Source organism: Nyctereutes procyonoides, unplaced genomic scaffold, assembly GCF_905146905.1.
Source record: "Nyctereutes procyonoides isolate TBG_1078 unplaced genomic scaffold, NYPRO_anot_genome, whole genome shotgun sequence".
In the NCBI taxonomy this organism is placed as follows: Eukaryota; Metazoa; Chordata; class Mammalia; order Carnivora; family Canidae; genus Nyctereutes; species Nyctereutes procyonoides.
Genome location: NW_026575048.1, coordinates 19,143,340 through 19,169,433, shown reverse-complemented (window position 1 = coordinate 19,169,433; position 26,094 = coordinate 19,143,340). Strand labels below are relative to the sequence as shown.

The 26,094-nt window shown below is 39.3% G+C and overlaps 1 protein-coding gene across 2 annotated transcripts in view; it reads left to right on the top strand.

Annotated features, from left to right (window-relative positions):
• The first annotated feature begins 11,927 nt into the window (after positions 1–11,927).
• The window catches only part of DNAJC27 (DnaJ heat shock protein family (Hsp40) member C27), a 31,764-nt gene continuing 17,597 nt past the window's right edge, over positions 11,928–26,094 (top strand). For both annotated transcript variants that reach the window (XM_055326929.1, XM_055326930.1), the window contains exons 1-3: positions 11,928–12,135; positions 18,471–18,553; positions 20,849–20,918. In XM_055326929.1, the coding sequence (XP_055182904.1) occupies positions 12,049–12,135; positions 18,471–18,553; positions 20,849–20,918 (240 nt within the window). In that variant the 5' untranslated portion in view covers positions 11,928–12,048. The remainder of the gene's footprint in view (positions 12,136–18,470; positions 18,554–20,848; positions 20,919–26,094) is intronic.

Sequence of the window (26,094 nt, the reverse complement as noted above, 5' to 3'; positions counted from 1 at the left end):
TTCCATAAGTGTAAATTCTCATTTACATATTTTACATCTGATCACACGTACGTATATAAAAACGCGAAATGACAAACTCATTCACAAATGTCCTCACATACCACATACCCGATATACACACACAAAACTGACAGATGCACACGACGCAAATCTACACATGCTCTCTCACACACATTCATCATAACCAACACATTGATATACACATAGACTTCCACAGATATACTTACTCGTATTCAAATATATGCAGAATCATTCTCAAACTTAACAAAGCCAGACACACATGCACCATTTCAGGGAAAATTCACCCACCCACTTTTAATTTGTCTTTTTATCGACCTAGAACACTAGATAATGAAATGATATAACTATCATTAAAATAGGAATTAATAAAAAAATAGGAATTAATAGGCTCCAAGCAAAGACTTGAAGGACTTTGTTGTAAGTAAAGTGCATGTGCATGAATGCACAGATTCTGTAACATTTGCTGTCACTGCTGAAAGACGTTTTCAGGCTTATGCCCTCAGTAACAGTCTACTTTGGAGCTGAGGTCAGCCCATAAGTGAGCTCTAGGAAGTGAGGTGTTAGCATCCCTCATCTAGAGCAGGTTTTTTCTATTTTGAGCCCCTGCCAGGACAACGCTCCTGCTGGGTTAAGTAAAATGGAAACCAGTCACGGAGAGAATGAGCTAGAACTGGGAATGGGGTGGATTCCCAGTAAGTTATGACAAGCAATCTTTGTCACAGTTGTTGTAGGCAGACAGTTGTGTTAGCAGGGAACTGGCGGTAGCCTACGTGGGATCTGAAAGTATGTTGGGGTAGGGGGAGATGCCAAGAGTGTCTGCTCCTTTGTCGCACGTGCCTCTTCCCCAGGCTCCACTCCCTTCTTGCTTGCTTGCACACTCTGTCTGGTTTCCATGGACACCAATATCTATCACAGCAACAGCATGAGAAACTCTGAGCAGAGAAAACCATCAGGCCAAGGGCACTTTTTTAGCTCTTCTGAAAATTAGGCAAGAATTGTTCTTGTAAACTTTGTGTGTGTGTGTGTGTGTGTGTGTGTGTGTTGAAGAGTAACATACTACAGGGAAGTGCACAAATCCCTAGTGTATAGCCCAGTGAATTTTCATAACATGAACATACCTATGTGATCGCCACTCAGATCAAGAAAATGAAACATGACCAGCATCCAGAAACCCTCTTTGTTTTTAAATTTTATTTAATTTTATTGGAGAGAGAGAGAGACAGAGGTAGCAACAGGGATAGCAAGAGAGAACCCAAGCTGGGAGGAGAGGGAGAAGCATGTTCTCCGCTGAGCAGGGAGACTAGTGGGGCTCCATCCCAGGATGCTGGGATCATGACCTGAACTGAATGAAAGCAGGCATTTAATCGAATAAGCCACTCAAGCGCCCCCAGAAACCCTCTTTACACCCCTTTTCATTCACTATGCCCAAAGATAACCAGAATCCTGACTCCTAATACCACTGATCAGTCTTACTCATTTTTGAACTTTATATAACTGGATCATCTCCAGAGATCCAGAGATAATAATACTCTTTTGTGTTTAGCCTCTTTAAATCAACATTATATTTATGAGGTTCCTACCAATAGTGTAGTATTGTACAGCAATATCATAGTATTCCATTGTAAGAATATTCCAGGACTTATTTATCCATCTGCCATGCTGGACAAATGAGTTGCTTCTAGCTTTCTACTAGTACGTATAGTACTGCTACTTGTGCGGGTTGTGTACATCTGATAAAGGATATATATCTAGAATATATTTAAAAAAATTCTAATCAGGGGATCCCTGGGTGGCTCAGCGGTTTAGCGCCTGCCTTTGGCCCAGGGTGCGATCCTGAAGTCCCGGGATCGAGTCCTGTGTCGGGCTCCTCGCATGGAGCCTGCTTCTCCCTCCTCCTGTGTCTCTGCCTCTCTCTCTCTCTCTCTGCCTATCATAAATAAATAAGTAAATATTTTTTAAAAAATTCTAATCAATTAAAAAAAATAAACAACTCCATAAAACATTAGACAAGATGACTGAACAGACACTTCCCAAAACAGGAAATGGCCTAGGGCAGCCCCAGTAGCACAGCGGTTTAGCGCCACCTGCAGCTTGGGGTGTGATCCAGGGGACCCGGGATCAAGTCCGGAGACGGGCTCCCTGCATGGAGCCTGCTTCTCCCTCTGCCTGTGTCTCTGCCCCCACCCCCCCGCCCCTCTCTCTGTGTCTCCCATGAATAAATAAAATCTTAAAAAAAAAAAAAAAGGAAATGGCCTATACACATATGAAAAGGCACCCAACCTCATCGTCATCAGGGATAGGCAAATTAAATCTATAGATATTGTTACAAACCTATAAGGGAGGCTAAACCTAACAAAACTGATGAAATTGAAGGCCTATGAGAATTTGGAAGAACTAGAACACTCATTAACTGTTGGTGAGTATAAATCGTTAGAGCTTCCTTTGAAAAACTGTTTGGTACCCCCTACCAAGGCTGAATATATATCTACCCTATGACAAAATAGCCACATAGAAATGTGGACACCATAATTTTGATGGATTTGCAAAATATTAAAATTGCATAAAGCTCCTAATATGTATGATTAATCAGCAGCAGATTGGTCATTTTAAATATTTCCAACATAATCATCAGAGTTCCTATTTTTAATGATTATCCACAACTCTTATCAAAGACTCTGCTATATCTTAACCCAAACTGCTAAAGAGAGCTAGGTAAAAAGCAGAGTCCTATAGCATAGGATTAGAGATTTCCTTCCATCTTTGCTGTTTCTTCTCCTCCTCCTCCTCCTCCTCCCCTCCCCTCCCCTCCCCTCCCCTCCCCTCTCCTCCTCCTCCTCCTCCTCCTCCTCCTCCTCCTCCTCCTCCTCCTCCTTCTTCTTCTTCTTCTTCTTCTTCTTCTTCTTCTTCTTCTTCTTCTTCTTCTTCTTTTTAGGGGGAAGCAGTAGAGGGGGAGAGAGAATCCCAAGCAGGTTCCAGGCCCATCACAGAGCCCGAGGTGGGGTTCAATCTCACAACACTGAGATCATGACCTGAGCCAAAACTGGGAGTCGGATGCTTAACTGACAGAGCCACCTAGGCATTTATACTCTTTGTTTCTATTTCTTGTCATTCCTTTCCCTTCCCTTTATTGTTTCTTAAACTTGTTATTAGGCAATTCAGTGCCATTAACTGCAACTAGATATATAGGTGGAAACACTGGTTTGTGCCAAAGTCTCTCCTCCCTGGGGAACCAGACCAGTATGGCCAAAGCACCTGGAAATCGGAGGAAGAGGAAACTCAGTACAAAGACCAAGGAGTTCAAATGAAGTTGGAATTCCAAGAATGGAAGGAAGATGGCTCTTGAGCTCTTTCTGTAATTCACTTGATACCCTAGGATGTCTACCCCCAAACTGACACCTTGCTTTGAGCTCAAATGCCTTCGTGGGGTTAATGGCAATTTTCTACCTGTCTATATTACTCAAGAATCATCTACTATATATTTCTTAATTGCTACATTCCACTTCTTATTGGCATCCTTGTTTCATTGCCTTGGCACATTCAAGATGGCTCAATCCCATGGCTGGCAAGTTGGTGCTAGTTGGCATATGGGAACTCAGCTGTGGTTGTGGGTGGTGGAGGACCTCTGCTCCTCTCTATGTGAGCCTCTCCACGAACTGCTGGGGCTTCTTTACAATTGAGGTCTACATTCCAAATGTAAGCATTCCAAGAAAACTAGAATTTGCATTGCCTTTTATTAGTTTTTAAAGTGTCATAATGTCAATTACACCACAGTCATAAGACTACCCAGGTTCAGGGAACATAGACTCCCATTCCCATCAAGGGGAGAAATGTTAGCCCCATTGTAAGACTATCATGTGGGAATCTTGAAAGTCATTATGCTAAGTGAAATAAACCAGTCACAAAAGGACAAATACTATAGGATTCCACTCATATGAATCATAGAGACAGAAATAGAATGGTGGTTGCCATGGGCTGGGGGAGGAAGGATGAGGGATTAGATAGGGTACAGGGTTTCAGTTTGAGAAGACAAGAAAGTTCTGGAGATGACTGGTACTAGTGGTTGTACAATAATGTAAACATACTTAATGCCACTAAACTGTACACTTAAATTGCAATTTTGCATATATTTTAATTTTACCAAGATAAACCGTGGGATGGGAGATAGTGTTTCATCCATATCTGGAAAATGCAAACTGCTACCCAGTCCTCAGCATGGTAGTAGAATGACCCTGTAGATGTCTATGTAGTATTAATATCCATGCCCTTTGATGTGGTGTTGTGCATGCTCAGAACTAAAATCTTGTACACTGAAAGGTAAGACAGAAAGGGCTAATCAGAATCAGTAGGTTCTCAAGTCCTTGTATTGTTCAGGAAAAACCCATCCCATGCCAGTCATTTCTCCAAGGCTTTTACTTCCCTCCACCATCTGCCTGATTTTTACTACTGAGTTTTACTACTCTTCAGAACCTCCAGATAGTTGTTGTTTTTTTCTTTTTTACCAGAGTTTATAGTTATTAATGGGAGCGTTGGTCTGCAGGGACTTGCACTGCCATACTGGAAGCAGAACTTCTCAAGAAATGGCATCTGTAGATAAAAATGTTTCGTTTTCCATTGTTTTCTATTGCCACATACCAAAGTACTACAAACCTAACAGCTTCAAACAACAGGCATTTAATATCTCACAGTTCAGAGCACCTGGGGGGCTCAGTGGTTGAGGGTCTGCCTTCAGCTCAGGTGGGTGATCCTGAGGTCCTGCATCAGGCTCCCCAGAGGGAGCCTGCTTCTCCCTCTCCCTGTGTCTATGCCTCTGTGTGTGTGTGTGTGTGTGTGTGTGTCTTTCATGAATAAATAAATAAAATCTTTTTAAAAATCTCGTAGTTCTGTAGGTCAGGAGTCCAGGCATGAGGTAGCTAAATTCTCTAGGCCTGAAATTTCACAAGGCTGCCATCAAGGTATCAAAGAGCTACGTTCTTGCCTAGAGCTCAGGAGCTCTTTCCAACCTCATGTTGTTTTTTGGCAGAATTCAGTTACCTAAGATTGTAGGCTTGAGGTGCCCATTTTCTTGCTAGCTATTGGCTAGAGGTCACGCTCAGCTCTGAGAAGCCACCCTTAGGTCCTTGCTATGTGGTGCCTTCCATCTTCAGAGCCAGCAATGGAGAACCTCCCTCGTGTTGAATCCCTCTCATTCTTTGAATATCTCTTGCTAGAAGAAGACAGTCCCAGTTAAGGACTCACTTGATTAGGTCTGGCCCATGGAGGATAATCTCCGTATGTTAAAGGCAACTGATATTGTTGAAGAGCTGAAGCTGGGAAATGAGTACATGGAGCATTGATTACATTATTTTCTCTACTATTGCCAGTATATTAATTCTGTCACATAAATTATTCCAGCAAGGAAAATGAGACAAAGTTTCCAAATTTTTTATTTATTTATTTATGATAGTTACACACACACACACACACAGAGAGAGAGAGAGAGAGAGAGAGAGAGAGAGAGAGAGGCAGAGACACAGGCAGAGGGAGAAGCAGGCTCCATGCACTGGGAGCCCGATGTGGGATTCGATCCTGGGTCTCCAGGATCGCGCCCTGGGCCACAGGCAGGCGCCAAACCGCTGCGCCACCCAGGGATCCCCAAAGTTTCCAAATTTTAAAAAGAGATTTTATTTATTCATGAGAGACATGAGAGAGGCAGAGACATAGACAGCGGGAGAAGCAGGCTCCCTGCAAAGAGCCCGATGCCGTACTCGATCCTGGACCCCAGGACCATGCCCTGAGCCAGAAGCAGATGCTCAACTGCTGAGCCACCCAAGCGTCCCTAAATTTTTTTTTTTTATGAAGCAAGTATAACATTAATATTTAAACCAGCTAAAGTATCACAAAATAATTTATCATTTAAGAAATTTAATTTGAATATCAATTAAGAATATTGATGCAAAATTTCTCAAAATATTACCTTACAGAATTTGGTAATATGTAACAAAACTAAATCTGCATTTACCTCTGACCCAGTAATTGCTTTTTAAGAAATTAAGTAATTGCTTTTTAAGAAAGTAATTGCTTCTTAAGAAATTTACCCTAAAGAAATGCCCACAACAATACAAAAAAATACATAAATGCCCATAAATATATTGATTGGAAAAACCATGGAATATCTGTGCAATGAAGTGCTGTATCATGAAGCTGCAAAAAAGAATAAGTATGATCTTCATGAACTAATATGAGATGCTGTCTAGGATACACTGTTAAGTGAAAAAAGCAAAGTTCCAAAGAATAGACATACCCTTTTGTGTAATAAGGAAGGAGAAATAAGAAAATATACATGGAACTGCTTAATTTTTATAAGAAACATAAGAAAGAAGAAACCAGACTCTAGTGTGATTAGTGGTCATCAGGAAGCAAGTGGGAAGAAGGGAAGAGGATTAGGATGAGGTGGACAGTAACACTTTTCCGAGTACACCAGTTTGTATCCTTTTGACTTTTGAAACTACATTCATGTTTTACATATTCAAAAAATAGTAAAGTTATCAGTAACGAAGAGGAAAAAGCTAAAGTACAAACAGAAATAAATCAACTTGGGATGCCTGGGTGGGTCAGTGTTTGAGCGTCTGCCTTTGGTGCAGGGTGTGATCCCGGGATCTGGGATCGAGTCCCACATTGGGCTCCCTGAGAGGAGACTGCTTCTCTCTCTGCCTATGTCTCTGCTTCTCTCTGTGTGTCTCTCATGAATAAATAAATCCTTAAAAAAAAAAAAAAAAGACAGAGGGCAGCCCAGGTGGTTCAGTGGTTTAGCGCCGCCTTCAGCCCAGGACGTGATCCTGGAGACGAGGGATCGAGTCCCATGTCAGGCTCCCTGCATGGAGCCTGCTTCTCCCTCTGTCTATGTCTCTGCCTCTCTCTCTCTCTGTCTCTCATGAATAAATAAATAAATAATCCTAAAAAAAGTCAGCAATTAAAAAAAAAAAACAGAAAGAAATCAACTTAACTGCATTTCATATGAAAACTATAATCATACCCAAGAGGGAAAAAAGGATTAACCCAATTAACTTTTGAACATAATACTTATACTACATTAAACTGAATGAAAAACTATATATGTTACTTTGAGACAAAAAATAGCTATAAACAAATATGGAATTCTAGTTTGAAATATTTTCATTTTTTAAAATGGATTAACAATTCTGAAACTACTTCCTATGTACTGTGGGTTGGACAAATGAGTAAACATATTAAAGGTAATGACAGCCAGGTTTCTCATTGTTGAAGCTGAGAGTTATAAATGCAGAGAGGGGGAACACCAGAATGAATTCTGTTGTGCTAAAATGGATTGGGGATATCAATGTGAACTACGTTTTAATATAAAGATTTAGATGTGTGTATATATAAATAGGTACGTATGTATGTATGTACTTATATGTATTTTTTGCAGGCTCAGTTAACTAAAAGGGTTCAAGCAAATGCACCCAGATTTTGGTTTCTAAATACCATTCTCCACTAAAAGGACCCAGGGATCCAGGGCTCACTGTTGGTCAGAAAGCAAGGAAGTAACAACAACAAAAAAATGGTGGAGACATACCAAAAAGATATAGAGCCACCTTTAGCATTGAAATAAATAATAGTAATAACAGAATATTCATGGAGTAAAATAAGCATAAACGGGGGTATCCTGATATAAGTTAAGTGAATGAATGAGAAAGGAAAGCTCTCCCTTATGGTAGTAGACTACTAAGTAATAAATGTAGGAGAAATGATGGAGTGAAAAAAATTGCCATTTTGCATTCATCATAATAATAATCTCTTCAGTCATAAATCCGCATTGGATTCTGAAAATCTGTGGGTGCAAGTTCAATGGAGAAAGGATATCTATATAATTTCAAAGTATCTGCTTATAGATTACTTATTACAAAGGGAAAAGTCACTTTACTGTGAATTAACCCAGTAAACACTACACCTTAACTCAAGTTAACATTACCAATAAATGGAACGTTGACATCACTGATTTTCTGATATGATACCCTTAAAAAGACATGTCTTTCCTGTGATGTTTTAGCCAAACACTATTGAATCTAAACATAAGGTTATATCGAAAAACACAAACTGAGGTCTGTTCTAAAAATAACTTATTGTGAAGAAAAGCTGGGGCACTTGGGTGTCTCAGTAGTTGAGCATTTGCCTGTGGCTCAGGGCATGATTCCAGGGTTCTGGGATGGAGTCCTGCATGGGGCTCCCCATGGGGAGCCTGTTTCTCCCTCTGTCTCTGCCTCTCTTTCTGTGTCTCTCATGAATAAATAAAATCTAAAAAAAAAAAAAAAAAAGCTGAGGAACCATACTAGATAGAAGACTAAAGATATATCACAACTAAATGATGCTGGATGAGACTCCAGACAGGGTTACAGGGGAACATAGCAATGATGGATATTATTGTACAAATGGTGAAATTTGAATACAAACTGTGGGCTAGATCAGTTTCCCAAATATTCTTTGTTCAAAGTGCCCTTAGTATCTCAATTTTTTTCAGTGTTCCTTGGTCAAAGGAAATATCCAGGTCCAAACAACATATTATTTATGTCCTGACAATTTAGTTGCCATTTGAAAAAATAATACACATAAATTGAAAGCTTTTTATTTCATCTGAACCACAATGGGATTTGTGTGCCTGTTGGGCATTGCACAATTTTTCAAACCTTGGAATCAGATTGGACAAAAGCACCCTCATTTCCTGCTTCACATTGATTTTGGTGCCGTATTTGCTTTTTCATCACAACCCCTGAAAAATCCAGCTTCCCAAATATGTGACATATCCAAGGAATATGGTGCCACCTATTGTTGAAATTGTACATGACCTTGAGCTAATAGTTTTCATTTTGTTTGCCTTGAAAACTTACAATGTAAAATATCCCATAGATATCCCCTTGGGTAACCCGGTGAGGATGTGGAGCACTCCAGTGCACAGTTTGAGAACCATAGGATTAGATAATAATGTTCTTGTTACAATGTTACAGTTCCTGATTTTGATAAATATACTACTGCTATGTAAGAGAAAAGTCCTTCTTCTTAGGAAATAAACATACACTGAAGTATTTATGGTATTAAAGAAACATGTCTGCAAATTACTGTCAAATTATTTAGGAAAAAAAGTGTGTGTATATATATGGATAGTGAACACAAGTGATATAGTAAATGAGGCAAAATGTCAATACTTGATGAATCTGGGTAAAGGATATACACAATTTTTGCCCTATTAAACTTTTCTGAGTGAAATTACTTCAAAATAAAGATTTTTTAAAATGCAGCACAATAGTCTACATTTTAAGGTGTATATACATATGTAGTAAAAACAATTTTTTAAATGCCTGTTAATTAAAAGCACCAATTCAGATAGTTGCAAACTTTTATGAAGAGGAAGGATGGATGTATTGGGAAAAACTACGTATAGTATCAGTGATATTTTATTTGCTAAGCTATATGATGGATGGATAGGTATTCATTATATTATTCGTTATACCTTTAACGGTGTCTAAAATATATCATAATTTAGTTTAAAAATATTCACTTAAAATATGTAGTCTTTAATACATAAAAATAAACATGAGTACAAGAAAACATAGGGCTATTTACTGGGAACTACCATGTACTTCATGTGCATTATCTCCTGCAAGTCTTACCCTCACCGCGTGCCCATCTTATGCCAGCATAAAGTATAACAGGGCTGACTCCAAAGCTCATGTTCCTAATCCCTACCTTCCAGGGTTCACACTATACACAGCTAATGCATACTTCTTTTTTTAAAATTTTTTTTATTTTTAAAGATTTATTTGAGAGAGAGAGAGAAAGCGAGAGAACGAGTGATGGGGAGGAGCAGAGGGAGACACAGAAAACATAAGAGAGAAGCAGACTCTCTGATGAGAAGGAAGCCCAGGGCTGGATCCCAACAACTGGAGATCATGACCTGAGCTGAAGGCAGATGCTTAGCCAACTGAGTCACCCAGGCACCCCTACACTTCTTTCTTCTTTGTGCATTAGAGCCTGGAAAAGAAAGGGGTGGGGAGAACCTGGAAAAAAAAAAAAAACTGGAAAAGAAAGCTAACTTTCTTGCTTTCTCTATTCCGAATTAATTTAACACACCTAGCAGAAAATATGGCTATACACTTTCAAACCTCACAAATATCAATATGAAAAAATGGTAATAAATTTTAATCTTTGGCCTGTTTTACTGCCCATATGCTCAATAGTATCATACCTCATCAGTCTTTTACTAAGTGAAGATTTGACATTTTGCAATTGTTCTTCCATAAGACCAGTTCTATTGCAGGGCCAAAGGTGAACTAGCAAAGAAATAGACGTTTGTTGATTTATTAAATTATTCTGAGAGATCAGCATCTAGATTTGTGAAGAATCAGTATAAATTCAATTATTTTGAACTTTAAAATATCAAAATCCTGACCAGGACTTGTATTTCATGGTCGTAAAAAAAATCTTAGAAGCTTCATTAAACTAAGATTTATTACTTGTTCATTATAAATACAACCCGGAGTAAGCTTTCTTAAAAACCGTGTCTTTAAGACAAAATGTTTGAAAATCCGACTCAATATTGCTAAGAAATGTTGAAGCTTTATTCAGTATCTCCCTGCAATGTGTATTTCCTTTAGAATATTGAAAGCTCTGTGAAAACGAAAATGATGCTACTTTTGCCCTCGTAATTTACTGGGAGGTTGGGCAGCCGTTCTTTGTCAGGGCACTTAACATTTCTCAAGTTCTATTTAACTTCTGTAAATCAAGAAAATCAAGATTTTTTTAATCACTCAAAAAATTACTCTTCCTCTGTTTTTGTTGTTGTTTTCTTAATCCAAGCAGATGCTTTTCTCATCCCCTGGAACAGAAAATTGGTTATGTTAGGATTCATGATTATTCTACTATCATATTCCAGTTACAGGGAGGGTGAGCAAAAATGATGGGGTTGGGACGCGCGGATGGCTCAGATGGTTGAGCGTCTGCCTTTCGGCTCAGGTCCTGGGACCGAGTCTCGCGTCCAGCTTCTTGCTCTGCGGGGGGGGGGGGGGACTGCTTCTCCTCCCCCACCCCCCGCGTGTTCTCTCTCCCTCTCAATTAAATAAAAAATAAAAAAAAAATAAATGATGGGGTTAAGTTTGAATGTGAATGGGAGCGAGAGGAAAATGAAGGAGCCAACAGCCACAAGCACTCACACCCCATTTAACTGGAAGAGTCTAAGAAATGTCTAACGTGAGCTTTCTTCCTACACATAAGGATCACTTAATAGAAGACCAATGACTCCACTAAAATCCGTTTTTACTCCCAATAGACAACTTTTTTTTTTTTTTTTTTTTTTTTAACGACAGGAACGGGATTCAGATGTCGCCTAACGCCTCTGTTCCAGAACCAGAGCCCCGACTTCCCTCCACTTCCCCCGGCTCCCCCCGCAAGTCCGAGCAACAGAAACGTAGTATGGGGAGGCGGGGTGGGGGGTAGCGTAGACGCGCCCAGAGGGACCTTTAGAATTCAGGGGAAAACCACCCCAAACACACCATAGTCTGCGAGTCTACGGGCCTGCGCCCACAGCTCCAAACACTCCCAGCCCGAGATCTGCCCCGAACCAACACGTTTCTACCAGTCGCTGCAAACGTCAACAAACGCCGCCGGCCCGCGCCCTCGCACCCCACCCGCACTCTCCCTGGCAACAGCCGCCCCTCAACGCCGACTTCCTGCCGAGGGACTCGGCCCCGCGCGGAGGCGCGACTCCCGGGAACCGGTAACCAAAACCGCGTCTCCCGAGCCGGGTGATGACGTCACGCCGCCCCTCTCTAGCATCGCGAGACTCTCTTCTCCCACCCCCAGTTCCCAGCGCTCCCGACCGCCCGCGCCGGCTGCTAGGCAGCGGCGGGGATGGCGAGCCGCGGGGCCGGGGCGGTGACGATAGCAGCGGTTCCGCCATTGGACGAGGAGGCCTGAGGGACGGGCCAGCCTAGTGAGCGAGGAGATAGCGAGGCGGGTGGCCCCGAGAGAGCGAGGGCAATGGAGGCCAACATGCCGAAACGGAAGGAACCTGGCAAGTCCCTGCGCATCAAAGTCATCTCCATGGGCAACGCTGAAGTGGGAAAAGTGAGTACCGCGCCGGGAGGGGCGGGACCTCAGCACGGCGGGGCGACGTGCCGATTGGCTGCGACGGCGGCCACTCAACAGCCCGCGGCCCAGCCTCCTCCCCGCCCCTGAGCAGGCCGGGGTCTCCTCCTAGGGGATGCGCCTCCCGAGGAAAAACACTTCTGACCTTTTTGACCTTTGGGTTGCCCCCCCTCCTCCTTCTCTGACGTCACTCTCCTTAAGGAGGTGCCTCATGTGACCGCTAACCCCTTGAATGTCCCCCCCAAAGAGTAAGGAGGCCTAGGTCCTTATGTCAGATCGTCTGCCTAGCTACCCTGTCCGCGTCCTAGGTGACCTGTCCAGGACTTAGAGGTGGAGAATAAAAGTTTACTTATCCCAGCAGTTCTTGGCAGCCTAAGGGAACTCACGGGGGTGCATGTGAGGGTCGGAGTTTGTAAATGTTACTCTGCAGACAAGGAGCCCAGAATCTATTTTAAGAGCGTAACTGATGGTGACGTGTTTCTCAAGGGAAGTGCGGTGGATGTCAAGGAGCCTGCATTATTTTTTGTGTATTGGCTTTATTTTTATTTCTGGTAATGTCGTCATATCCATTCTGTCAAAGCCTTAGTTCCACCGCCTTTCTCTCTGCTGGATCTACTGGGTATCTGCTATAAGCTCTCCCGCATTGGGGGTGGGGGGAGGGGAGGAGGGTGGACAGAGGAACCAGAGGCCTTCTCCCAAGTGAATTCTAAACTGTCTGCTTTTCACCCAAATTATCTTCCTTTCTAGGGAAGTGGAAGCTATTGGTTAAGAACCTCCCAAAGATCATCAAATCAATGACAGAGACAGGATTAGAACTTGGATCTTTCTTTCCATCATTGTATGCTGTGAAAATCGACTCCAAGTAGGAACTATATGCCAAAAGAGCTGTTAATGCAAGTGTTTAGGCCAGTGCCTTGCACGTAGTTGATGCTCAGTAAATGTTTATTAGTGTCATTTCTTTCCATTTAGCAATGTCCGGTACTATTTTAATTATGTATCTGTCTGTATGTATGTAAGTATTAATGTAGCAGTCCCTGAAAGTCAACATTTATTGAACATCAAATATGTGCCACGCATTAAAAAGTAAAGAATAAAGCCTCTGAAAGGTTCAATAGTAAGCTGGCTAAGTAATCATGCATCACTTTTTAATTTTTTATGCTTAACAGTACAACATTAAAAATACCCCAAAATGCCCAGTGTCACATTTATTTGGCACTTGTTTAGTGTTTAGATTTATTAGCCAATGCAATTAGACAAAAGAAAAAAATAAAATATGAAATGCTGGAAAGAAGAAGGCAAAATTATTGTCATTTGCTAGTGATATGATTATTTATCTGGAAACCCAAAGAGAATTAACTGAAAAGCTTTTAGAAACAATAAGAAGGGATCCCTGGGTGGCTCAGCGGTTTAGTGCCTGCCTTTGGTCCAGGGCGTGATCCTGGAGACCCGGGATGGAGTCCCACATCAGGCTCCCCGCATGGAGCTTGCTTCTCCCTCTGCCTGTGTCTCTGCCTCTCCCTCCCTCTCTCTCTCTCTCTCTCTCTCTCTCTCTCTGTGTGTGTCTCTCATGAATAAATAAATAAAATCTTTAAAAAAAAGAAACAAGAAAATTCAGTAAGGCAACATTAATATACAAAAAGTAGCTTTAATGTATCAAATGATATGGGACACCTGGGTGGCTCAGCAGTTGAGCATCTGCCTTCGGCCCAGGGCGTGATCCTGGGGTCCCAGGATTGAGTCCCACATCGGGTTCCCCACAGGGAGCCCGCTTCTCCCTCTGCCTGCGTCTCTGTCTCTCTCTGTGTCTCTCATGAATGAATAAATAAAATCTTTAAAATATATATATATCAAATGATATGTTTTAATATATAATTGAGAAATTATTTAATTTACAATAACAGCCAAAATAAAGTACCTAGGTTTAAACTTAAGAAGAAATAGGTAGGACCTAAATGAAGAAAAATTTCAAGCTCTACAAAGTGACATAAAGTTACTTAGGCAAATGGGAAGATATACTTTCTCCTTAATAAGACTACTCAACATTTTAGGGATATCAAATCTTTAAAATAATCTACAAATGTAATTCAGTCCTATTAAAATACCAACAGGGTTTTTTCCTTTCAAAATTCATAAAAGGTACTAAAGTCCTTATGAAAATAATGTGAAAAAAATTAAATGTGAAAATAACCAAGAAAACTGTGGAAAAAAGAAAACACTACCAGATAATAAAACCTATTTTAAAATTACCAAACTTTTCCTATTGGTGCTGGAAAGGGCATAGAGATACATCAGTGGAACAGACTGGAGTCGAGAAATAAATCCAAACACATAAGGAAATTCAATTTACAACAAATGTAGTAAAGTGGTGGGAATGTAGGGACCATTTAATAAGTACTGTTGGAACAACTATTTACTATTTGGGAGTGAGGTAGATTCCTTTGGCATTGCTTTCTCAGAAATGAATTTTAGATGAACCACAGATTTAAATGTAACTTGGAAAAAAATACCATTTTGTTGGGCCACCCGGGTGGCTTTGTTGCTTAAATGTCTGACTCTTGATTTTGGCTTAGGTCATGATCTCAGGGGTCATGAGATCCTGCCCCATGCTGGGCAAAGAGCCTGCTTAAGATTCTCTCTGTCCCTCTCCCTTTGGCCCTTCCCTTCAAAATGCTCACTCTCTCTCATTAAAAAAAAAAAAAAAAAAAAAAAAAGCCTTAGTTATACTTAGTTATAAAAGTAGCACCATGCTCATTTTAAAGAATGTGGAAAATGAAAAAAAAAAAACAATGTGGAAAATGTAGAAAGATAAACAATTTTAAGTTAAAAATTAAGGCATGGGGGGATCCCTGGGTGGCTCAGCGGCTTAGCACCTGCCTTCAGCCCAAGGCGTGATCCTAGAGTCCCGGGATTGAATCCCACATCAGGCTCCTCGCATGGAGCCTGCTTCTCCCTCTGCCTGTGTCTCTGCCTCTCTCCTCTCTCTCTCTCTCTCTCTCTGTCTCTCATGAATGAGTAAATAAAATCTTTAAAAAAAAAAAATTAAGCCATGCCCTAGTAAATAATCTTTGGGTCAAAGGGCCAATCAAAACAAATGACAAAATAACTAGAAAGCAATGCAAGGGAGAGAATCTATACTGAAACCCTCCTAACAAAATTAAAGCTGTAGTGAAAGGAAAACACATTATCATTCATTTCTAAAGAAGAGAGAGAAAAACTAAAGGAACTTAATGGTTTTACAACTTTGTGAGTTTACTAAAACCACTGAATTGTATATCTTAAAAATGTGAATTTTGAGATACGGTTTATCTCATTTTAAAAGACTACCTAGTGGGGATCCTTGGGTGACTCAGCAGTTTAGCGCTTGCTTTCAGCCGAGGGTTGGATCCTGGAGATCCTGGATCAAGTCCCACGTTGGGCTCTCTATATGGAGCCTGCTTCTCCCCCTGCCTGTGTCTCTGCCTCTCTCTCTCTCTCTCTCTGTCTCTCATGAATAAATAAATAAAATCTTAAAAAAAAAAAAAGGACTACTTAGTACCTAAGACATTAGAAAAAGGTCACAAGATAAACCAAAAGTTTTGGATTTTGAGAATTAGTTAATGAGAGTCAATAAAAAAAAAGAAAAGTGCCTAAAAAATCTATTTAAGAAAAATAGAAACAAAAAATGACAAAATTAGTACTGAAAGGGAAACATAATTACATACCAGAAGAGATTAAAAGACTGACTAGAGAATATTGCATTCTAATTCTATAGAAGCACATTTGAAAATGTAGAGGAAATGGAGGACTTCCTAGCAAAATATAAATTACCAAAATTGACTTGAAAAGAAGTAGAAAGCCCAATTGAGGGATGCTTGGGTGGCTCAGCAGTTGAGAGTGCCTTTGGCTCAGGGTGTGATCATGGTCTGGGGATCGATCCTGCAGCAGGCTCCCTGCATGGCACCTACTTCTCCCTCTGCCTATGTCTCTGCCTCTGTGTGTGTGTGTGTGTGTGTCTCATGAATGAATGAATGAATGAATGAATGAATGAAAAAAATAAATAATCTTTTTTAAAAAATCATTCTTTTCCCCTTAACCTTAAATATCACCTTGGTCACTTTTAAAATTTCTTCTTTTAATGAGATCTATTTCTGGGCTCTCTGTTCTGTTCTACTGACCTATTTGTCTAATCTTATGCCAATATAATACTGTCTTGATTGGTTTCAGACTATATTTTAATCTATTAAGATGGGTTCCCTCCTCTTTCCACTGCCCTGTCCCATTCCTCTTTTTCATAATTTGATTATTTCTTCCCAAACAGTTGTTCTTTCATATGAATTTTAGGATTATTCTATTTAAAAAAGAGGCTCAAACCTGTTAAGATTTTAATGAAAACTGCATTAAAAAAAGAAAAGTACCTAAAAGTCTATTTAAGAAAAATAGTGAAACATTCTCTCTGTATTTATGTTATTTAACTTAGCTTAAAAGATCCTAAGTGCCAGGAACCCTGTCTATTTGTGTTTTAGGGATAGTTATTAATACAATTACTTAAATGTGTGTCTTGTGAAACACTTAGAACTAGTGTTTAGTGTACTGGAGTTAAAGGGCTGCCGAACCCCTTAATCTTATGAATAATTTAGAAAAAGGCTATATTCATTTTCCCAGGCTATTGTGAGAGAAAGTATTTGTGAAGTGCATTCAAGCTATAAAATGTTTTAAAAGTAGAGCCTCTTAGCAGTAGTCACTCAAAGAAATTTTTCCTTCAGTTCACAATAAGCTTATTAACTGCTTTTTAAATTAACTGTCCTATTTAATTTAGGTTCACCTTCATCAGGGAAGGATTTGAGCAGAATAAACTCCATTACTAGCGCTCCCAAGTAAATTATAAGTTTCGTGAGTGCTAAAGGTTATTAATATGCAAGTCTTCTAAAATTGGTTTTCCCTGGCACTAAGCAAATTTCATTGGCATGAACAAAAGAGAGAAAGAAGTAAAATACTGATGTTTGTTATCCTCAAATAGTTTACTGTCTAGCTAAAGAGAGAAGGTAAATATACACATGTGAAATGATAACTAACAAAGCAATATATGAGTGCTGGTGTGCGTGTGTGTATGTGTAATATATGCATACATGTTAGTATGCATGTAAAGTGTTAAAAGAGTTCAGATGCAGAAAAGATCTCTTACAACCTGGAGCTCAGAGTTTGAGCTGGGTCTTAAAGGTTAAGTAAGACTTGTAAAGAAGGGAGTAGTACTTTTCCAAGAAGAGGGAAAAGTAATGACAAAAGTCAGGAAATCGGGTCTCTGGGAGTTTTGCAGAAATGGAGAGTTTATATTAGAAGGGTTCAGACAGGGAACACAGATTAGGCCCAGATTATGGAGAACCTTGAATAAAGGACAAAGGAATTCGGATTTTAAACCTAGCAATGAGAAGCCACTGAAGACTTTTGAGTTAGGGAAGTGAAATAATGTCAGTGGTGTGTAGTATTGACTGCAGTTGGGAGGAAAGGAAAGCAGAAAGACCAGAAAAGAATTTCTTGTAGCTGTCTAGGAGTAGATGATGAGGATCTAAATCCAAATGATGTCAGTGGGAATTGGAATGGGGAGAAAGAAACAAGAAACATTTGGAAGATTTAGAAAGGCTCAGAATCAAACATGGCTTTAATATTCTGATCCTCTGTAGTAGGGAAAATAGTGGTGTTATTAACAGAACAGGGATGTCAGCAGGATGAACTGATTTTATGTATAGGATTAGTTCATTTTGGGACATATTGAATATGAGGTAACAGCAGGACACCTAAGTAGAAACTAGTCTTAGTATTTTAAGTTGTAGATCTGCTTTTGAGAAGGGAGGTCAGACATTTAGACAAATGTCTAAACATAGATGTTTTGGTGGTATTGTTGAAAGCATGAGTAAATCTTCAAAAGAAAGGAGCACAAGGATCAAGAAATAAACTGAAACATGTTTAGTATTAAGGGAAGAATATTTAAGTAATTTTTCTTTAAAATTTTCACTTTTAGCATTTGTTTTCTCGGGATGCCTGGCTGGCTCAGTGGTTGAGTGTCTGCCTTCGGCTTAGATCATGATCCTGGGGACCTGGGATCCTAGGGTCCTGGGATCAAGTCTCATATCAGGCTTCTGGCAGGGAGCTTGCTTCTCCCTCTGCCTATTTCTGTCTCTCTCTCTCTCTCCTGTATAAATAAATAAAATCTTTAAAAAAAAGAAAATGCTTTCTCTTTCATTGTGATGAATGATGAAACTGTAATGAAGAATTGTGCTCATTTTGTATGTTTCCAGAGTATATTTACTAAAAGCATGTATTTTTCTTTGCCTTTTTAGAGCTGTATTATAAAACGGTACTGTGAGAAAAGATTTGTGTCTAAATACCTTGCAACAATTGGAATTGACTATGGAGTCACAAAGTAAGTACATTGTTTCTTTGGACTTGTAAATTATATAGACTTGGGCTGTTCTAAAATGATACATCTTGAAATAGAGATTCTGAAGATAAATCAGGGAAGATAGGAATGAGACCATTACAGATAAGGTAGTGATCATATAATTTGTTCATCACTGAGCACATTCTTTTTGCCAGGCCTTGCCTTAGGTGTAGGGTCTACAAAAATGAGGAGGTCAAAAGCCTAACTGGCAGATGAACCTTTTTAGGAAACATGTTCTATATAAACAAATCCTATTAGCAGATGTTTGTAAAGCATCATAGTAAAAATAATAGATACCAACTCCATCCTTCCTGTTTCTAACATAGTGAAGCTCAAATTCCAGCATGCTGAGAAGTACTTTAAGAGTTTGTAAAAATGCAGATTCCTGGGACCCGTCCACTAAGAGTCTCATTTGTCAGGTCTGAAGTGGGGCACAGGAGTCTGCATTTTTAACAGCCTTGGGTAATAATGATGCAGGTCGTCTCTAGGCCATAACCTAGGAAAGCATGACCTTGAGGTAAAAAAGTACCATTTCTCTTAAGGTAATTTCCTGTCTGGCATCTGAATTAAATTAACCTCTTTGAGTTTTAGTGTGTAAATACATTTGTGTTCATTCCCGACTTCATAACCTTTAGTTACATCCCCTCTCAGCTGCTCTCTCTTTAAAGCAAAATTTTCTAATATAAATTGTTATGCCAGATCTTCTCCAGATGCTCTTAGACTGTCGTTATTTTGTTTAGCTGTTCTTACATCCTCTTTTATAAGATGGATCCTGATTTCACAGATGTTAAAATGAAAACAAATATGTGTCTTAGAATTGCTGAAATGTGGTAGAGAATTCAGGAATGAAGAAATGATTAGTGGTTAGCTTGATTTAAATCTACAAGTAATATAAAACAACTGTAGGAATTATGGTTTCAGAACAGAAAATGGAGGTTATAAATGTGAACAAGGGAATAATAATAATAATAAATAAACCAGGAGGTAGCATAGGAACAATGAGAGTGAGTACTGATGTCCTTGTATTCTGTAGGAGGGAGTCATGTCAATGCTGTCTAAACTGAAATATGTCACTTAAGAGCATGATTCTAACCTGTTATTGTTAATAATTCCTATTCTTAATTTAGAGGGGTCTTTTAGGAAATACATCTTGTGATGAGGAATTCTAGTTTACTTCAGTTTCTTTTTCTTTTATTCAATTCAATAATGAGTAACTTTTATACTTTTTATTTTAAAATAGCATAATCCCATTTTTATGAAAATACTTATGTTTATCAGTCATATCTATGCATGAAAGAAGACTGCAGTGAGGTTCATATATATTGACAAAGGTTCTTTTTCTGAGTCATAGGATTTGGGACAAATTTTAAACTTCCATCTTTGTATTTTTCTTTAACATTTGAAATACAATATTTCATTAATTTATTTTCCAATAGTGATTTTTCTTGAAAAAAATAAAAGGACAAGATGCAAATATGCTACAATGATGGACAGTATTTAAAATTTCTAATACAAATGGGTGTTATTTTCCCTTTTTGTTCTTTATTTAAAATTTTTTGAAAACAAGCGGACTGTTGCTCTTGTTCAGTGAAAGTCACACAGACTTTTTTTTTTTTTAAGATTTTATTTATTTATTCACGAGAGAGAGAGAGAGGCAGAGACATAGACAGAGGGAGAAGCAGGCTCCATGCAGAGAGCCCGACGTGGGACTCCAGGATCATGCCCTGGACCAAAGACAGGCGCTAAACTGCTGAGCCACCCAGGCGTCCCTCACACAGACTTTAATAAAATACACCTTAGTGGGCAGCTCCGGTGGCCCAGTGGTTTAGCTCCGTCTTCGGCCCAGTGTGTGACCCTGGAGAACCGGGATCAAGTCCCATGTCGGGTTGACAAGCTGCTGAGTTGCTAGCTTCTCTTGTAACGATTATCTGGAATCAAGAAGAGGTGCTAAGAAAGCCTCTTTTAAATTTTCTACACTAGGGCAGCCCTGGTGGCTCAGCGGTTTTGCGCCACCTTCGGCCCAGGGAGTGATCCCGGAGTCCCAGGATTGAGTCCCATGTCAGGCTCCCTGCATGGAGCCTGCTTCTCCCTCTGCCTGTGTCTCTGCCTCTCTCTCTCTGTGTGTGTGTCTCTCATTAATAAATAAATTTTTTAAAAAACCTTAAAAAAATAAATTTTCTACACTACCTTTTTAAATTCGTAAGTGACATAAATGATATGAATGGGAATGCAGAAGCCATAACCTTCTTTGGAATTGTTTGCATTTGAACATTTCAGAGTACAAGTCAGAGACAGAGAAATCAAAGTTAACATCTTTGATATGGCTGGCCATCCCTTCTTCTATGAGGTAAGAAAGCCTTTTTGGGAAAACTTGTATCCAGTATTATCAGTGGATTAGGGAAAGATCCTGAGCTATCTGAAACAACCAGTATGTGAATCATGTATAAAATTAGGTGAATTTAGCTGCTGTTTATGGCTTCCTTTCTGAGCCTTAACTAAATGGAAACCTGTTGGTCTTTTGTTCCATCCCCTTAAATAGTGATAGGAAATTTCATCACTAATGTATCAAACACATAGATATGACTTTTTAACTTTCAAAGGACTGTTGCTTTATACTTTATACCTTAGCCCAGAATGTGAAAGGATAATTATATTCACACTTGGACTTAAGAATTCAGCAATGTGACTTCTTTCATTGCAAGGTACTAGCGTGATCTTTCCAGTTCACTCCTCAGCCTTATGTGTTATCTTTCCGGAGAGAACCCCACCTGGTTTACTTTTGTCTGCCATCCATTCTGAGAAGTCTCAAAATAATCTCAAAGCCATTCTCTTTTGTTTTTCCTTCCTTGGGTTTTTCATTTTCCCTGAGGAGGCTCTTAGTTCTTTTCTAGTTTGGCCATTTGACTTCTGCTTTTATCTTTTATTTCCTCCTTTCTGCTTGCTTTGTGTTTCTTTTGCTCTTGTTCTGGGTTCTTTCAGATGGGAGCTTAGATTATAGATTTGAGACTTTCTCCTTTTCTAATGTGTGCATTTGTTGCTATCAATTCTCCTCCCAGCACCATTTCTCAGTGTCCCACACATTTTGATATGTTGTATTTTCAATTTCATTTATATTTCATTTTATTCATTCAATGTGTTTTTGGTTTTTATTTCTCTTGAGACTTTCTCTTTGACCTATGGATTTTTTTAGAAGTGTGTTGTTTAGTTTCCAAGTAGTAGAGATTTTTTGTTATCTATTATTAATTTCTTTAAAAAAAGATTTTATTTATTCACTCATAAGAGACACAGAGAGAGAGAGGCAGAAACATAGGCAGAGGGAGAAGCAGGCTCCGTGTGGGCACCCTGATGTGGGACTCGATCCCAGGACCCCGTGATCACAACCTGAGCCAAAGGCTCAACCACTGAGCCACCCAGGTGCCGTCTATTATTAATTTCTGATTTGATGCCATTGTGATGAAAGAACGTACTGTATGATTTTGATTCTTTTAAATTTGTTGAGGTTTTTTTCAGGACCCAGGATATGGTCTATCTTGGTCTTCTGTGAGTACATAAAAAGGATCTGTATTCTGCTATTGTTGGATGGAGTGCTCTACAAATATTAGATCTTGTTGATCGTGGTGTTGTTGAATTCTTTTATATCCTTGCCAATCTTTTGTTTGGTGGTTCTATTAATTGTTGAGAGAGGGCTGTTAAAGTCTTCAACTTAGTTGTGGATTTGTTTCTCCTTTCAGTTCTATCATCTTTGCTTCATATATTTTGCAACTCTGTTAGTTGGTACATACACATTTAGGATTGCTATGTCTTGGGCAGCCCTGGTGGTGCAGAGGTTTAGCGCCGCTTGCAGCCCAGGGCATGATCCCGGAGACCCAGGGTCGAGTCCCACGTCGGGCTCCCTACATGGAGCCTACTTCTCCCTATGCCTGTGTCTCTGCCTCTCTCTTTCTCTGTGCCTCTATGAATGAATTGAAAAAAAAAATCTTAAAAAAAAAAAGGATTGCTATGTCTTCATTATATAGTTTTATTTTTATATAATGTCCCCCTGTGTCTCCAGTAATATTTTGTCCTGATGTCTACTTTATCTGTTACTAATATAGCTTTTTTGCTTTTCTTTGAGTAATGTTTGCTTAATATATTCTTTTTTATCCCTTTACTTTCAATCTGCTTATATCATTGTATTGAGTGACTTTCTTGTAGATAGCCCATTGTTGGGTCATGCTTTTTAATCTATTATTGCCAATTTCTGTCCTTTAATTGGTATCTTTAGACCATTTACATTTAATGTAATTATGGGTATATTGGAGCACAAGTCTGCTTTTTTGTATTGTTTTCTGTTTGTTCTGCTTTTCCAGTTCTCTGTTTTGTTTCCTGCCTCCTATGAGTTAGTTGAACACTTTTTTGAATTCCATTTTGATTTGTCCATAGTATTTTTTTTAAGATTTTATTTATTCTTGAAAGACACAGAGGCAGAGACATAGGCAGAGGGAGGAGAAGTAGGATCCATGCAGGAGCCCAAGGTGGAACTCGATGCTGGTACTCCGGGATCACATCCTGAGCTGAAGGCAGACCCTCAACCAGTGAGCCACCCAGGCATCCCTGTCCATAGTGTTTTTTAATTAATCTCCCTGAATAGCTACATTTGTGGGTGCTGCAATTATAAAACCATTGAAGTTAGTACAGTCTTCTGGTGTCATCATTTTAACAATTTGAGTGGAATTTTAGAAACTTTTCCTCCCTTAGCATCTTTATCTTCTCCCATTTATAATTGTCTTAAAATTTTCTCTATATACTGCTAGAACCACATCAAACTGTTTAATCTTTGCTTGTTTGTCAAACATAATTTAGGAAACTCAAGAAAGAGTTTCCTATATTCACCCATATTTTTGCTTACTTTGTTCTTCCACCCTTTGCTGTATTCCATAAGTTCCTTCTTCATCATTTCCTTTCTGTTTAAAGAACTTCCTTTAGCCATTCTCTTAGCATAAGTCTACTGGCATCAGCTTAGTTTTCCTTGTTGAGAATGTCTCAATTTCCCCTTTGTTCCTGAAGAATATTTTTTCTGGTTATAAGATTCCAGACTGGAAAAAAAAAAAAGATTCCAGACTGATAATTCTTTTCTTTCAGCACTTGATTAGTGTAGTGCTTTCCTCTGGCCTCTATGGATCCTGATGAGAAATCTGCTGTCATTTGAAAATGTTTCCCACATAGGAGAGGTCATTTGTCTCTGGCTGCTCTCATGATTTTTCCCTTGTCTTTAATTTTTAAGGTTTTTAGTTATGTGTGTTAGCATGGATTTCTTTGGGTTTTTCATGTTTAGGATTTTCTCACCTTATTTAATCTGTAGCTTTATGTCTCATACCAAATTTGGGAAATTTTCAGCCATTATTTCTTTAAGTACTTTTCAGCCCCACCTTGTTTCTTCTCTCCTTTCTGGACTGATCTCTTGTAGTTCTATTGGTCCCTGAGGCTCTGGGTTTTTTGTTTTTAAGTTTATGTTCTCTCTATTGTTCCAGATTGGGTAAACTTTACTGTTTTGCCTTCCAGGTCACTGAGTTTGTTTACTGTCTCCTCCATTCTTCTGGTCAGCCTAACTACTAAGCTTTTTTAGTTTAGTTATTTTCAGTAATTTATTTTCTCCACGATCTCCTCTTAGCTTCTTCTTAGATGGGTGGGGATGGAGAGACAGATTGTTCCTGAGGTGTGTGGCTGGAGTAGGGTTATCATCTAAAGTTCTTTGGTGAAGCTGCCTCTTTCTTGCTCCTTTGGCTAAAGAGAACAGGCTTTTGTTGGGCTTTTATTTGCCTGTACCCACTGGCATTTCTAAGTTCTATTTCTTTAGTTCCAAGTCTTAGATGTATGAGGCAAAAGAAAATCCAGAAACTTACCATGGTGTCATTTGTTAGATCCTGAGGTCCCTAGCTTATCTGCCTTCTTCTCTCCATCTTCCATGTGTCTTATATGTGTTTTATGTAACACTCACAGTTTTTACTTTTACTTAGCAGGAAGAATAGTGAAAAGTATATCTATTCTATCTTCTTGGGAAAAAAATGTATTGGCTGTATAACTTTCTATCTTGTGAATGTACCCAAATATGTATGTAGAATGAATTCTTTTTAAATGTGAAGGCTTACATGGGTTAAATCAATTTTACAAGTATATATTGTCAGTGAAAATGGAATGGAGGCTGTAGGTGCCTGTAAGCTTGGCATAGATTCTGGTTACCAGAAATGCTAGAATAAATCTTAGATTTCTCCAAACTTATAAAAATGCAGTTAGAGGGCAGCCCCGGTGGCACAGCGGTTTGGCACCGCCTGCAGCCCGGGGCGTGATCCTGGAGACCCTGGATCGAGTCCCATGTCAGGCTCTCTGCATGGAGCCTGCTTCTCCCTCTGCCTGTGTCTCTGCCTCTCATTCTCTCTCTGTGTCTCTATAAATAAATAAATAAACTCTTTAAAAAAAAAAGTTTTAAAAAATGCAGAGTTAGAAAATGCCTGAGAATTTAATGTGGACCAGACCTCTGCCTACTGTAGGATTTCTTTCTGTAACCTTCCCAATCAATGGCTGTCATTCATTCACCACATACCAGTATGCCAGTTTCTGTGTTGGACACCAGTAATATACAGCTCCTGTCCTCATGGAACACAAATATGTCAGAGAAGACAGATGTTAAACAAATGACAGAATGCTTAGGAATATTTAATACCTAGCCTAGCTTATCTGGGGGGATAGAAAGTCTTGTTGAAGGAAGCAACATTTAAATTAAACTTTGAGGGGATCCTTGGGTGGCTCAGAGGTTTGGCGTCTGCCTTTGGCCCAGGGCGTAATCCTGGAGTCCTGGGATCAAGTTCCGCATCGGGCTCCCAGCATGGAGCCTGCTTCTCCCTCCTCCTGTGTCTCTGCCTCTCTCTCTCTCTCTGTCTATCATAAATGAATAAATAAATCTTTAAAAAAATAATAATTAAAAAATAAATTAAGCTTTGATGGATAAGTTGGAATTACATAAGTTGGTGGGAATCAAGGGATGATATGATATACAGAATAGTTTTGAGTGGTACGGACTGTAATAGTTTGGAGAATGAATGTTTCTAATGATGGGATCATACTACTTCACAAGTTCATCCTTTATGCGGTAAAAATTCTAGGTTAACAACTTCCTTTTGAAGGCTGCCTTTCTTTGACTTTTGCTATTGATCCTCACCTTGTTTTTGGAACGCCATAGACTAAGTCTGTGCTTCTACTAGAGAACCTTTCTAATATTCATTACTCTGTTCCTTTTCAGGTAAAATATTTTCTAGTCCTGCCCCAGCTAGGCCTTTCAACATCATTTGTGGATAATTTCTAGTTAGCTGATAGGGAGCTGAGAACTGAACACAACATTCTAGACATTGTCTAATGAAAAGCACTGAGAGTTCCTTTACTTTCTATCATTAGACACTAGACATCTTATCAATGCAAACTGAAATTACAATAGCTTTTTCTTCCAGCAGCTCAAAAAGATAGAAGTATAACTAATAGAATTGAAATCA